The 16793-nt window shown below is 32.1% G+C and overlaps 1 protein-coding gene across 3 annotated transcripts in view; it reads right to left on the bottom strand.

The window, feature by feature from the left end:
• Nucleotides 1-274: 274 nt before the first annotated feature.
• The window catches only part of CADM2 (cell adhesion molecule 2), a 1068777-nt gene continuing 1052258 nt past the window's right edge, over nucleotides 275-16793 (bottom strand). For all 3 annotated transcript variants that reach the window (XM_019839555.3, XM_019839556.3, XM_003991537.6), the window contains 2 exons: nucleotides 8783-8908; nucleotides 275-7994 (listed from right to left, as the gene is read on the bottom strand). In XM_019839555.3, the coding sequence (XP_019695114.1) occupies nucleotides 7876-7994; nucleotides 8783-8908 (245 nt within the window). In that variant the 3' untranslated portion in view covers nucleotides 275-7875. The remainder of the gene's footprint in view (nucleotides 7995-8782; nucleotides 8909-16793) is intronic.

Below are 16793 nucleotides of genomic sequence, written 5' to 3'. Positions count from 1 at the left end.
CAGAGTTGATTTTAATCTAGGTAATACGGATGTCGTATGTGTATATGTCTGTGCAGCCATATAAAATGGGCATTTTGGATAGCAGGAAAAAAACAACGATTGTGTCAAAGAATGTGATTATATCAAATGCCATCATTTGCTTTCAGATGTGTTGAATTCTATCTTTGATGCAGAATCAACTTTGTTAAATTGTATCGCAGGGCTGCTTTTGCTAGGAAAAAATGAATTAAAGTAAATAAAATGTTATTTAATAAAATAAACCAGATACAAAATCTTGCCTTGTATTTACAGATAAATTTTAATGGAATATTTCATGGTCTAACACAAATATCAGACCCAATGACACTAATTCTTGTACAGCCTTTGGCTTACCCTGTATAACAAAATCTGTTATTTAAAGTAGACTATAAAATACCTTATGGTAAGTGAACTTCCAAAGACACAAAGAAAATCTCCCATAAATTTAAAAGCTTATCTCAAATTCTTATTGGCATAAGCTTAGGATGGATATATTATTAATTGTATTATCTTAGGTAGTTGAAATATATAATACTGGTTAGAGTGTGAAAATTAAAAAAAATAGGTTTAGGTATTTTTGCTTCTGTTCCTAGTCAACATTAGTAAACACACATAAGTGAATGTAATATTACCTTAACAGATTATTAAAATTTTGGCAATCTCAAACAGATTTCCCTAAGTCAGCAACATTTTTTTTTACCCTTAGTGACCATATTACAAGGTTCATATTCTCCAAGGAGTAACGATTAAATGTTGTACAAATAACATTTATTCTACTACTGCTTAATTTTTAAAAATTCCACTTAGAAGTTTACAAGGAAAATAGGCATCACTAGAAAATCTAAAATGAATGGATAATGTGGTCAGTTGAAAAAGATATGTAAAATAATGTTTGGTTTGTAACATCTTTTATAACCTGTCAGTGGGAAAAAAGAAAGTTCCATCTTTCAATGTCTGCTTTCAGACCTAAGAAAATGAACTAAATGAATAGACAATTCAGTAGTGTCCAACAGATAACTAAAATTCAAATTTTATTTTTCCATATGTATCAGACATTTTTTTCTGACAAGACTTTACTGAAAGATGAAGTGCAAATGGGAACCCTGTAAGAATGTTTATAAGAGTTGTACATGACATATTTTAAGCGCCACTAAGTACACATTGAATACTTTGTAAGTATATAGGCATATCAACATGCAAGTGTCATGTACCTAATATTACAATATGCATTTTGTTTTTTGATGATGTTTATGATAACAGTAGATTCAATAATTGTGTTTTTCTATCTTCTGTGCAATATGTTTATTTTGGCGAATCTTCTTTACAGCACAGAATTTATTTTTATGTTGTCATAAATATACCCTTCCAAAAGTTATGAATTTCATGTCATATAAATAGAACATTTTATTTTTGAAGCTACATTACTGGGAACACCTGCATTTCTGGGTACCATTTTCAGAGATAAGTCTTTAAATTTTTTTAACATGGCAGACTTGTTCCAATGTTGATTAGGTTGAAATATTTATGATAAAAATGGAGCTTTCTTGAGGGAATATTTTTTTGGTTGAATGAAAAGCTAAACAACCAATTCACAAATACTGATGTGAACTGAATATGAAGAAAATAGGTCAGTAATCCCAAACTCTTGGGTTACTACTTAACTGCATCATTGAATCTACAATAAGTACAGCAGGTACAGTTAAATAAATTTGTAAAGAGATTAAAATTTTATACATTTATAAGGAGAAAGTACTAGTTTTGAAAAATCTCTAAATTATTTTTCTATTTATGAGAATCATTCAATACATTAGAAACACAGAGAAACGCAAAAAAGATAGAGATAACAATTCAGTTTACATTTCATAGTTTGTTCAGTTTGTTTGTTTTTTAACCAACTGGTGACCACTGCTTTCAACCATCAAATATTTTATTGCATATAACTTTCACTATCAGCAAATATAAAGAGAAAAGTGTCTACTAGGAGCATGTACAAGGAAAAGCATCTGAAGAAAGAAAACATTTGAGGTTTAACAGTACTGTGTATAATAGAAGTGTAATGTCGCATTCATACCGCACTTAAAAGTCCGTGTGGGAAATCACCGCTGTTCTGACCCTGGATGTGGGAAAAGTGCTTAAGTGCTGAGCCCTGGGAGGCCTTTTTTTTTTTCTTTTTTTTGCCCCTGCAATCTTCAAATATCTTTTAACTTTTTTTTTCTTTTGAAATATACAGTATGTGTTATAGGGGAAAATAGTGTTTTCTCTTTACATATTTTTCACATGTGGGCCCATTCTCTCCAAAATAACCATACATTTCTTGTAACTAACATATATATATATATATATAACACACATATATATATATATATGGAAAAGATGGTAAAGATTCGACCTAATATTATTTGTAACATAACCACATAACATAGAAACATCTTACTTGAAGCATATTTTATAGATTCAACATCATAATTTGAAATATTTTCTTGTGTCTTTTTTTTTCTAAAGAAAAATCTGCTTTTAAAATGTAATTTCCTTTTCGAAAATTAAATTACATCATTTGAAAAATTCATATTATGTCTAAGCAGACACAATAAAGTGGGCATTTGTGGCAAGACTTTGCATTCATTGTTCAGGTATTATTTGTTAATAAGGAGGCAATTTTAAATACTTAAATTTTTGTCTTACATAGATAACACTTCTTGGGAAAATAAATCATTTACATAATTTTTACTTAAAAGCACAGCATTAATTTATGAGAAATTGTTGCATTTTAAATATTAAATGAAATGTCAGATTGGATTCCAAAGTGTTGCCATTTAAATTATTCTTTAAAAATCAACACAATTATATTACATTGAAATATCAGTAGGCATGAGAAGAAATATCCTTATAAAATTAGCATATTTTGCCTATAGGAAAAGTTAATGATAGAAAAGGAAAACCAATGCAGATCCATACACCACTGAATACACTAAAAGAAATTGGCTTTTGAGATTTCCCAGGGGCTAGGGAGAGGACTGTTATGATAGTCCCAAAGAGTGCTTCCTGGGATATCCTGTAAATCATTATTTCTTCTATATCATAGCCCATGTTAAAAGTGAGAGGTAGAAGGATTATTGTAAGTATGCATGGCAGAGAACTTACCAGCTATATCCAATAACTATTGCATTCAATATTAATAATCTCAATACATAAAAATGCTGATGAGTTTAGAACCCATTCTTACACGTCGTCCCCTTTAGCTGTCTTTATAATCTTGCTACTTTCAATCCGTTGCCTTTGGAAGGGTATAAGTGCAAAGGGTATGTCTGGGACACAATAGGGAGAGAAAGGGGGAAAAAATAAAATAAATAGAACAAAGGTCTAAAAAATTTCCCATTAAGATATAGTGACTCTAACTACTGACTAAGGGTAACCTGTGTTCTTTGACTGAATAAATCTGTACTTATAATAAAAGTACCATAACCTATTAAAATATACACACATTTCAAAGAAAGTTTAAGAATTCCAAATTCAATTAGATATCAAGCAAAGTTTGAAACTCAGGTTATTTCTTTCTCTCCAGTTGTGCTAAAAAGTAGGCCAAATAATTTTATTGTGTCACATTAATGATTAAGAAAAACTTAAAGTGTTGTTGTTGAATCAACTGCATTTTTAATTAATGCTTTAGTGCGTGGGAGGTGAAGATTAGCAACCTCTTGGATGGTGTTAAAGAATTCTTTAAAATCCCTTTGCATGAAGTATCCAGCAATAGAATTTCAGATATTGCACTGAGTATATTTCAATATTGCCAGTGTATATTTCAAAACAAATTCTATTATCTACACTAAGATTTCCTCTTTCCCAATATTCAAAATGCATATTATAATTACATGGGTTTCCAACATCCATACACAGCAAGTACAAGATACTTACATGTACGTACACTGTAGTTACCTATATTTTGCATAGTTTTTAGTGTGTACTTTGTGCCACTTAATAAAAAGCATTACGCAGTAATTCTCGTTAGATGTTTCACTTATTTCAGCTGTGGTTGCCAGCTCTTTTTGTTTGTTTTATTTCGTATATTCATCACAGATTACCATTCGCAAAGGGGGATAATATTGGGCACTTTTAGTGGGCTCTACGTAATTAGCAATATGAAAGGGAAGTTGCAGTAAGATACGAGGTTTTGCATTTTCTCCACAATTAAAACATGTAAAATGAAGTTCATTTTATCATTCATCAAATTATCCTTATGTCCAAAGGAAAAGAAAAAGTACTTTCAATGTTCCCCTTGGTAACACTTTGCAATAAGTGGCACTAAATTACACGATAACTGGTATGTCACATGGAAGAACCATCACCGTCAAACAGCTGCTGTACATGTGCCTATATGGAATCTCAATGCTGTTACAATCATGAGTACATAATTACAAGTGAGCCTGTCCTTTTAATTTGAGATATTTATATTTTTACAAAGAAATGAAAATAAATGAGGTGTTAGCTTCTTTGCCATATTTAGGAAAGTTAGTTTTCTTTCTCTATTTTAATTGTGGGATTTCAATGCAATATTAATCATCTTGAATCAATATGAGATCATCCAGTTTCTAGATTAAACTCCAAAATCAGGTTCCTTAAACTGCTTCTTGGATTCTCTGGTAAAAGAAAACAAGTTGAAATTTCTCTCTCTCTATCTTTCTTTCTCTTTCTCTCTTACATGCGCGCGCACACACACACACACACACACACACACTCACACATAAACATACACATATCAATACTCTGCGCATGTGCTCTATCTTTGCTTTTGTACTCACAAACGTTCCTTTTTCTTCCTAATTTTAATAATCATTCTATCTAGGACACTCAAGAATGGAAGAAAAAAAGAATGCTGTTTACACTTCTTTGATGGAGAACGATCAATTTACACTGTAAACAGTACACTGGCAGAGAATAGCTACTTTTGGTAAAGAATAATACTCCATATTCTACTAGGGGTGTGTGTGTGTTCACACTCCTTCAGTTGAGTTCCGTAGCTTCTGTGCTCAATAAGCAGAGACAGAATTTGGCTCTCTGTGCATACGCATGTGCACATTTCAGACATTGCAATTGACATGGTTCTATTTTGAAATGTTATTTTGGGTTTTTTTCCTGATTTTGGCAGAAATGGTCAGAATTTTTACAATTTATGTCCTTGTTTAGTGGAAATAAAATACATTTTACAGATAGGAAAATATGATTCTATTGCTATATTTTTCAGTAACTAAAAATGATACCTAATTCAAATCGAACTATCTTAACTGGCAAAACATTTTATTAGAGCCCACAAATCATAATATATTAGTTTCTTTTAAAGAGTTCTAATGAGTTTTTATATTACTCTAATGGGTTAAAAGAGTCAAAAATTTTGAAATACAACCAATTTTTGATTTCTAATTTTACAGTGCTATAAATAATGATTGAGTTATTTAGGCAACAATTTAGCAGTTGGAGCCAAGTAGAATATAGACAAAATGAAGAGGGATGTAAATACAGCATCAATGAAGAGTAGCAATTTTGTAAGTGCATCCTGAAATTAAGCTTTAAATAGTCATTGATGATGCAGTTTATACAACTTACTTCTGTAATAAGAACCTTTCCATTTTGTACTAACAGGATGAATTTTGTTTTGTGGAGTCTTTCTAAAGATTATGCATTGAAAGATATGAACAGTTTATAAACCTATTCTAGTTTCAATGTGTCTAGTAGCACCTACCTGATTCTCTCAAACTACCATACTATATTAACATATTATTGCATTTTTCCACAGATGGTATGGAGTGAACTGTAAAAACAAGCATGCAATCACATCAATGCAGACTTATTTCCTTAAAATGTCATACTGTATATGATTTATTATGTTAACACTCAACCACATCATATTATTTATGTTCTGTATATTCTGAAAAAGTGCTGCTTGACTGACATCGTCCTTTTTGTTTTGTAAGAAATCAACAAGATAAATGCTTCAACAATAAAAAAAAAAACAATTTAAAAATTCTAACGTTGTCTTTAAAAGTTTATACTTTTCTGATAAATAAGATACAGCACCCTTGTCTTCCATTTGATATTAATACATGATGTCATACTCAACCATTCTCATTTCCCAAAAATAAATTCCAAGATATTATTTTTAAAACCATAGGCCATCATGCTTTCAGACATCACAAGTATAGCTACCGTATTGTCCTATTTGTTTTCTTCTTAAAGGTGCAATGCTTCTGAATGGGAAAATAATTTTTTATCTAACTGGATTTTTAATTTTTAGCATATAATAAATTTAATGAGAACTAATCTAGCAATATTGTATTTTACTAGAAGAAATAATATGACTTTAGATTGACTCTGTATCATATGTAAGAATACAGCATTTCTTAATGGTTAAATACACCAAAATTTCAGAAATAATCCAGAGAAAGAGACTTTCACCTTGGAGTTAAAAGCATGGCAGAAATTCTCCATCACTCACTGTTTCATAAGTTTGTACCTCACAAAATGCATAGACAGGAATTTAATAAAGAATTAGTTCATTTATACAGAAAACATATCTTAAACACTTCTTTTTGGCAAACCAACATAGGTAAGCAGCTCTGGAACTGCCAAATTATTATTATTTTTTTTTAATTTTTAGCAAACTAAGAGTTTACTTTTAGGTTATTATTCAACTGTGGTTGTAATTGAAAACCTGAGGCTGTGCACTGGTTGTTAGCTTAAAATTACCTTTCCTTATAACATTGTGCTTCCATTGTATAACAAATAAAAATTAACAAGAACTAGAAAAATTTGTTGTTGAACAGTGCTAGGACATACAGACAAAAATACTAATACATGTTATCTACTTATAATATTGGTTTAAGTAATATCTAAAGGGATATAATGGACATTAGAAAATGCTTACTTATGACTGAATTACCTACAGCCAAAAAAGTTAAATATGTATCAAATAATGTTTAATTGGATTTATTATATGCACTATATACAGATACTAAATGTTTCAAAATTGTGCCCTATGGATACTTCAGTTTTGTTTAGGCAGGTGAGTTCTTATGGAGCAAATAAATTACAGAATCAAATTAGAGAAATGAATGAAATCTTTGTGATTCCCAAAGCAGTAACATGTTTGTAAAAACTTACTGGTAAATGAAGCGAAAATAACCTAATGGTGGAATCTATATAATTATATATAAGATGTCATGGCATGATTGCAATTCATACACATGGCTCCTGTATCAAATACTATATTTTTAAATAGCAAATTGATACAGCTTTACTAGTATAATCTCAAACATTCCAGAATCTATTCTACAGTGTGTTTTCTAGGGCATATGTTTCCAAACATGTCTTTGAAGGTGGACATGTGGAAAACACCGTAAACCTCTAATCTCTGATTAAACTTAAACACGTTAGGTCTTTACCTAATCCTACTACTCGTGAAAGCTGTCCAGTGGCAAACTGACAAAATTTATGATTTAATGGGGGAAAAGATGAGGGGGAAAAAAAACACTTTGCATACTTTTTTTCAATGTATAAAAACAACTCAATACCATGATCCAAGGAGATGATTAACATTGTTAAGGCTGTATATTCAAGCACTGTATGTTAAGAGAGCAATGGTGTGGAATTTAGGCAGTAAGAAATGTCCTGCATTATGGATGGTACAGTAATTAAAGAATGATGCTTTCGACAGCTGATTGTTGGTATACACTGGCCACTGATAGCAGTACGGTATGGAAGTTAATAAAGGTAGCAGAAGATGGTAGAAATGAATTCTGAAAGATGATAGCCAGTTTTCTCCAGCAGCCAGCCTGGTAAGGAAAACTCATAATCTTGGCCTGCATTTTAAATGAAATACTCTTTTTTCTCTTCAGCATTGACTTGGCTGCCTTCAGCATTGATAATGGCTGTGTCAGCATCTGGTGCATCTTCGGCTCCTTTAGCTTCATTTGTTAAATATGTTCCTGTGGGTATTGAGAGAAAAATATATATATATATATTTGTTAATTCTGTGAGACTGGTAAAATAGCCAGCGTTAGCACTGCATTCATTGAGGAAGGAACTTATGCCCGATTTCTTATATGTGAGAACAGATTCTGAGACATAATAAACCATACATTTCACTCTTCTCATGTTGCACACTATCAGTTTTCAGGTATATGTTATAGATGAAGCAGTGGCCAGGTTAACTGGGCGCAACTGCCTAACTGGAATGGGTAATGAGTAGTTTGATTTCTTTAATGATGGATACAGACCATGTGATCCATGCAGCTGTAGCAATCAGGGCCCTTTGTGAAGATGTTGATAATGATCACATCAAACGTGTCATCTTTCATTTTGAAAACTCCACTTAAAAGTAGATTATGTCAATAGTTTGCTACCTAGCTCACTGCAAAAAAATCACACATTTTCCTCACTGATACGGCCATATGTGTGTCTATAAACCTACAGACAAAAACGTTGGCTGAACACTTAACATTATAGTTGAATGTCAATCCTAGAGATAAATACAAACTTGCTATTTTTTTCCCTGAGCCAGTGACTCACTCTGTAACCTTTGGCCATTGGCTAAACATTATTTTGCTAAACGAATCCAACTTTCATTAAAATAATCAAGAATTCCCTGAAATAATTTCATATTTAGATCTCTCTGTCACGTATATGCATACACTCATTTAATATTTCACGATTCAGCTAGTCTTTAGAATATATTTTTGCCAAAGTTAAGAATACTTTGTTAAATATTACCTACCTTTATGTCTTGCCAGATATCGACCAAGCAGAAATATAGAACACAGCGTAACAAATACAACTACAGCCACTATTCCTCCTATAAGAGCATGATCAGGGCCAGTCTGGCCAGCCAGAGCATTGGGATCTAGAAAAGAGAGTAAAATATCACACAACTGATGTGTTATTTAAGTATAGAGGGCATATCTGCATTACAATGAGTTATTCTGAAAATTAGCACATTTCTACTGAAGTAAAATTTCATTAATGTGTATTAAACCAACCATCCAGTCAACAAATATTCATTTGTACAACATACCTGGGAATGTAACATTTGCCATATCAGTTACTGTTGCCATTGAGTTTACATTTTAAGACTGGATAAACAAACACATGTATACAATGTTCTATGGTTTTATGCCTTTCATTCCTCTTCTCTTTCTGAAAATATGGGCGACTCTGTATATCCGTGTGTATGTGTGTATTTTTTTAGTGCGATGAGCACCACTATATCATTTAAGAAATAAAATTATGTCATAGGAAAGGCTGGGATTGAGATGATAACCCAGGATTTATTATCATATAAATATTATTTAAAGCTATGGCAATTGATGAACTCCCCAAGGTAGTGAGTCTAAAAAGAGACAAGAAGTGTGACAACTGAACTGAGGAACTCCCATATCTAAAGTCTAGGAAAAGAAAGTGCTTCCAGTAGAGCCAACTGAGCAGGAGAGAACAGTGAGTTAGGAAAATATCCTGCAGAGTACATTGTAGTTGATCAAAGGAAAGAACATATTTCAAGGAGAGGACGGTGTTACAATTTGTGTTTAATGTGATTGACAGAAGGAGGAAAATGAATACTCAATGTAGAGGATTAAGTGCCTATTTGACTTGTAGCTTTAGAGAAAGTAGCTAGAGAGGTACTGATTAATAATATACTTTCACATTTGGCCTTTAGTAAAATATTACAGGAAAGACACGAACCCAGCAAAGGATAGCCAGCTTTCAAGCAGAAATGAAACGAGGAAAAGAAAGCCCAGACAACTGGGAACTCCAAAGTTTGGAAAATCAACTATTTATAGAAGCCACATAATAAGGGATTAAAACTGAAAGAAGCTTTGAGCAACAAAACCCACTAAGGCTGAACCCTACCACAAAGGTCGGATTCAGTGTACTGCCTCCCCTCCCAAGCCCACATTGCAAATATCCTCATGCTAATTATTTATGGTCTAAAGGACAGAGAAAGCAAAGAAAAAAATTGGGCTTTACAATTATGTCTTCAAAAGATCTTAAACTGTGATTATAGACACATGAATATGACATTTTAGGAGTCTACTGTGTTTTTCATGAAACTATTGCATGAAAGTAGCATTGTCCAGATAGACAAAAAAAAGTCTATTTAAAACTTCAAACAACCTCAGGATCCCCAAACTTGGTGGAGGCAAGAAGTGGACTATAAAAGCTATGCAGTCTCCCCGAAGAGCATACTTCGATGTGCCCAAGGAATATAACTTACAGATTGAATTCTCCCATAGGGAAGAATTGAGGGAAACAAAAAAGAATGTACAAAGGAGAATTCAGTTTCTTCAAGGAAGTACGACTACTGCCAAGGCAGAGGGATCTTTGATTGCCAGTCTGGGATGTTTTCATAATTGCTATAGATAAGTGACTACTCAGTGTTTCTCATTCTCTATTTCCAAATGAGAGCATTTATATTAAGAAGCACTTCCTCTTGGCTGTGTGCTATCACTGTATTTTGTGTATGGGTAGAGAGAAGCATTAATAATTAATAATTTGTCCTTTGACAAATACATCCAGATATCATGAATAAGACTGTGAATATCTGAAGAGCTTAGTCTTCGAATTGGATGCCTTGGCTTGATGGGACGTTAGGTTGTGTCTTTAGACAGAGTATGGAAGTGGTTTGTGTGAGGGAAAAGAAGTGAAAAAATATTTGGTAATCACAAGGATATACTGGGGAAGAGATTTCTAGCGAATAACAAACATGTTTCCTTTTCTTTCAGTGCACATAGGAAAACATTTTCTGGCTTCACTTCAGTTAAATGTAATCATGTGATCTGTGTTCTGGACAACTGAATGAAGATCCAGCCAATAAAAACGTCCCATGTGTAAACTTCCAAGGTGATCTCAGGAGATACAAACTGAAACTGAGAGAAGCTACATGAGTAAGTAAGGCTATAGATCACTCAGTCTCCACCTGGAAGAAAATTGCCCAGCTAAGAACATATGCCTTGAAAATTGTCCAACTAAGAATACATGTCCAAGGGGGAATAAAAAAGGTTTATTTTAAAAACACTGAGTATTAAAAAGTGAAGCTGCCATTGCAGCTGTTGTCAATGTACCTTTCTATTATATATTACTTGTATTTCCCTTAATTTCTGCCATTATCTGTAAATCTAAAAATTAAAAAACAGGAAGAAAAAGAAACAAAAAATAAGCCTGCCACACCTCTGAATTACCTATTCTTATTCCTTGCTTAGACACTTTACAATGAGTTCCAAATCCCACTTCTTGCTCAAGTCCCCAAATACACATGGTCCTAAATCATTTCTCTCTCTCAGAACTGAGCACTCTTTTTGGGAACTGAGAAGTCACTCTTATTCATACATCTCTGTACCTGTCTCATTTCCTGAAGGTAATTCTGAAACATACTATTTCCAGACCAATTGGAATAAACAATATTATTTAAAGACTATTGATAAATATTGCCAAATTATATTGTAGAAAGATTATATAAATTCATCCTCCACCAACAGCATCTGAAGGATTTTCACCTCTATAATACTAACATCAAATATTATAATTAAAAAAATTTGCCAATCTAATATTGATAAGTGTTAAATATTTGGTATTTACAAGTTACCATAAATGTGTCTTACTACTTTTGTCCATATGAATTCATTAATTTTGAAATGGTTGTTAATGAAATTTGATTATTTTTTTCATTCAGATTTTCTGTTGCAACATCTCTTTCCATAGAAAGTTGGACATTTTTAACAATTTTTTGTTTATTCTTCATTTGTGGTCTTTTCAGTTGATAGATAAGTCTTATAATTTTATGTAATCAAGCCTATCAAACTTCTGTGTTATGATGTCTGACTTGTGGGTCATGATTTGAAATGCTTTTGCCATGATATACACATATAGATTTATGCAGTCATCTAACATTTTTATTGTCATATTTTAATCTATTTAAAATATATTTTGGTCTATGGTTTGAAGCTAAAGTATAAAAGAGAACTTTAATTCTTATTTGACAATAAGAATTTTAATGTCCCCCACACTACTTCTTTCATCATAGATGTTATCATCTACTATAAAGTAAATATATACATACATTATGGTTTGGAATATTCTAATCTATTATATGTGAGGAATATATACACAATCCTACACCAAGATTGTAGGGTTTTTTTTTTAATTGTAGACAATTATAATATAGATTCATTATCTCCAGTTCCTGTGTAAGTTCTTATTCTGACTAAAACTGAAGAATTAACTTTGTTCTATAAAACAGAATAGTCTTTAAATAATCTTGAGGTTATGTTTTCAATTTTGTTTCTCAGAATAAAGGCATTCAAGAATTTTGAAAACCTACATTGTGTTCCTTTAGGTCAATGTGGAGGAATGAACAGGAATGAAAAAATGGTCTACAGCAAAATGGAATCTTTTCTTCTTCAGATTTGCTGGAGTTTTCAGGGGAATCCCGAGTACTGGAAATGAAGAGAGTGACGACTAAGATAACCCAACTCCTCTCCCTGAGTGCCACTAGCCTGGGCTCTCTTACAGCTACCTGTCTTCTCCTTCCTCTCCCCAAGAGCAGTAAGTACCAGTCCACAGAGTCCCAGCTCCAAGGTGGGCTTTCCAGTTCACTTTCCAATCCCAGGGTACACTTTCTGAGGTTTGGAGACCACATTTGGAAAAGTCAGTTTTCAGTTTGCTGAAAATCTCAATTTATTGGGCAACTAGTACTATAGTTTTAAAAATCATTTTAATGCACTGGAGAAGTCTTAGATCAGGTGTAGAATAATTTTGCAAGAAACAAAAACATAACAGATTCTTTATTGGGATTATAATAATTTATAGATGTTCTTTTATGTTATGCATTTTCATAATCATAGTATGATTCTTCAGTTATTCAAACTGAATATTTATTATTCAGTTTATTTATTATCTTCTAGTAGGTTGCATAATATTTATTATTTTCTATATTATATTTCTATATTATTTTCTATATTATATTTCTATAATAATATTTATTATCTTCTAGTAGGTTGCATAGTTTTCTGCTATAGGACTTGTATATTTATATTAATGTTATTTCCCATTTTTAAACAATATTTTAATATTTTGAAACATTTCAACATTATTTAAAAATATTTGTAAATGTTACCACTTTTTCATTACACTTTATGCTTTTTTTGTTTTATTTTCAGTTCTTTCTTTTGTACTTTATTTTCTAAAGGATTATGTAAAGTATTTTTCAATATTATATTTATCATTTTTATTTCCTGACCATGAAACTTACTCAATTTTCCTACTAGTTTCTCTCATTCCTCTCCTACTGTCTTAGCAATAAAAAAAATGAAGTACAGCCTTCTGAAGTTTCCTTACAGATAGCTGAGTCTTCATTATTATTCAGATAAATACATCATATATCTTTAAGACCATTATTCATTCTCAAGTGTTAGTCTATGATTTGTTGGAGTTAGTCTATTAAAACTGGAGTGAGTAAATCCCAACAGATTTAGCAATATATTACCAGTCTCTTTAGCTAATAATGCACAAAACACAAAGAATATCATAGAATTAAAATTTTCTGAACTGTTAACATCTTTCAATTAAGGTTATTGGACACTTAACAAAGCATTCCAAAGAGAAAATTATGTCAAATAATAATAATTCTTTTAGGAAAGTCAGAGAAATAATAACCAGTTACTTTTTCTGAATAGCTCCTCAACTATTAAAATAATTGAAATTGACAAAAAAAATAATATTTAGGTTAGTAATTTCTGATATTTAGAAAAGTAGAAAGTAACCTTAAAGTACAGAGTTTTTGTAAATTAATTTATTAATTTGTTTATTTTTAATTTTTTTAATGTTTATTTATTTTTGAGAGAGAGCAAGCATGCGTCCGAGCAAGCAGGCACATGCAAGTGGGGGAGGGGCAGAGAGACAGGGAGACACAGAATCCGAAACAGGCTCCAGGCTCTGAGCTGTCAGCACACAGCCCAGCATGGGGCTTGAACCCACCAACTGAGCTGAAGCTGGACGCTTAACCGACTGACCCAATGAGGAACCCCTATTTATTTATTTTTGAGAGAGAGAGAGTATAAGCAAGGAAGGGACAGAGAGAGAGAGATGGAGAGAATCGCAAGCAGGCTCTGTTCTCCCACCGCAGCACTCAAGGTAAGGCTTGAACCCACAGACTGTGAGTTCATGACCCGAGCTGAAACCAAGATTCAGACATTTAACTGACTGAGCTACCCAGGTGCCCCAAGTAGTTTTATTTAACATCTTAACATGGAGAATCCTAAAGTATATAATTCTCTCTCTGAAATCATTACTGGGGGTTTCTATCAACAAAGAACTAGTCAGCCATGTGTTTCCCCTTACAATGAGAATATAAACTTCAAAATATTTGACTCTCTAGGATCACAGCTTGCAGAAATTATAAATGACAAATATTTTTTAATTTATGTGTTAGAATTATTTTAATAAAAAATAATTTTATCAAGTTATCATTTATGATTTCCAGTTTGAACAAAATGGTAGGTAGGAAGTGAAATTAAGATCATTTTATGTAAATATTTTAAAATTAGTTTTCAAGACTCTTTTTTAAAAGAAAATGGTTTTCATTATATATTAAAATAAATGTTTTCAAAGCCAAATATGGATTAACAATCGTAATATTGTAAATGTTAATATTCTAAGGATGGGTACTATGATAAGCATGCTGAGACATATCCTCATGAGGTTGATAAGAAATTTTCACTGTTTTCTCACTGAAATCTAATAATTATTATCTACAAAACTATTTATATGTCAAGTTTCAGACTAAGATTCATTATCAATAGTTCAGTATCATGGAATAGTGAATTGGATAGTAGATGAAAATTGCCAATTAGGTTTGAGGTTAAGGTAAAGAGAAACCTTTGATAAATCTAGGAATAGTAGTCAATGTCAATATTGAAAAATATGAGTAAGAAAAAGATGGCATGAATAAAAAAAGAATTGGTGAAAGAAACAAATGTCTCTTGTGCAAAAGCCACCGAACATAGTTCCCTACTAACAACCATCAGAGTTGTGGAACGTCAAGAGTTAAATGAATGAAGGACATAAATTTAGACCAAATATGATCAGAATGCATGATAAGAGACACTTCAAAAATTAATCCACTTATATCTCTATTCTCTATCCATATTGCAGGATTTTTTAAAAGTGAAAACTCTTAGAGAAATTTCAGTTTAATTATAAAATGTTTCAAAAATATGAAATTAAGCTCAAAAATAAGTGTAAAAATGGGATTATCACCCTTAGAAATAGAAAGAATAGATGATTTTTCAAGTTTAGTATCCCTATTTAGTGATTCTGAATCACAATCAAATGATATTTAGCATTTCTAGTTAATTCTCTTTGCTGGGAATATACTTATTTACATTTTTAAGACTTTGGAAAGTAAGATATTATTTTTGAGAAACTATTATAGACTGAATTGTGTTTTTTTCCAAAATCCATACGTTGAAGTTCTAATCCCCACTATGGTGGTGTTTGGAGATGGATTGGATGTGAGAAAACTAGGTTTTAATGAGGTCAAGGCCTCAAATGGTGAGACCCTCATGCATGAGATTAGTGCCCTTTTAAGAAAAGATACCAGGGCTAACTCTCTCTCTGTCTCTCTGTCCCTCTCTCCTCTCTCTGTCTTTCTTTCCCTTCCATGTGAGGACACAACTTGAATGTAGCTAAGCAAATCAGGAAGAGATCTTTCACCAGAACCTACCACGCTGGCACATTGATCTTAATCTTCCAGCCTCCACAACTGTGCAAAATAAATTTCTGTTGTTTAAGTCACTCAATCTATGGTATTTTGTTTTGGCAGCCTGAACTGACTAATGTAGAAACTATAGTATGGTCTTTTTCATGTATTATCTCACTTGACTAATATGAAAATTTAAGGACATGGAAAATAGATTTGGGGGAAGTGTGGATAATCCATACTCATACCCTGCCAAATATTTATAGACAGAACAGCCAAGACTGCACCAATCAATTTTTTAGTGAGTTACCTGTAATTGAGTTGCACATTGTATTAGGTGCTGTAGTGTGTTAACATTACAAACCCCTGCCCTCTATCCACTCACACAGAGGCGTTTCATAGTGGTTAAGATGTAAGGATTGACATCAAGAGTATCAGACAAAATCAATCTAGGAATGAAACTATGTTGTGTTGTGTACATAAATATAAGGGAAACAGTAGAATAGAAGAAAAGTCAGTTAAAGTTTTCAAGTGGAAGAAATTGCTCACAAATTCCCGGATTTACAAATTGTTTATAGCAAACCTTAAACCACTTACTGTTATTTTGACTTTGAACAAGTTTGTTAACCTTTTCATCTTTCAAATGTGAATAATTTTTATTTTCCAGGGCTGTCAAAAATTAAATATGTTACTGTAAATAAAGGGCTTAGAAGAATATCTGACACAGTGTAATGTAAGTACTCTCTAACAGTTATAAGAGGGGGGAGGAAGGTGGAAAATATAAACTGCCATGTAGGAAAAGGTAGATTTCCTTTTTTAACTTTTAAAAGACTCATTCAGGACTTTGCTCTCAATGGTAATAGTGAAGCACTCTAAGTGTCTGAATATTTGAAAAATGGGGAGGGGATATTAATAGAAGAAAATTTGCATAACATGAGATTGAATAAAATGAAGCTGGTGGGAGTTTGATGGGTGAGGATTAAATGAGAGAATAATTTATTGAGTATTTAATCTATGCCAGGTTCTGTATTATAAA

Source organism: Felis catus, chromosome C2, assembly GCF_018350175.1.
Source record: "Felis catus isolate Fca126 chromosome C2, F.catus_Fca126_mat1.0, whole genome shotgun sequence".
Lineage (NCBI taxonomy): Eukaryota > Metazoa > Chordata > Mammalia > Carnivora > Felidae > Felis > Felis catus.
This window is presented reverse-complemented; position numbering and strand designations above follow the sequence as displayed.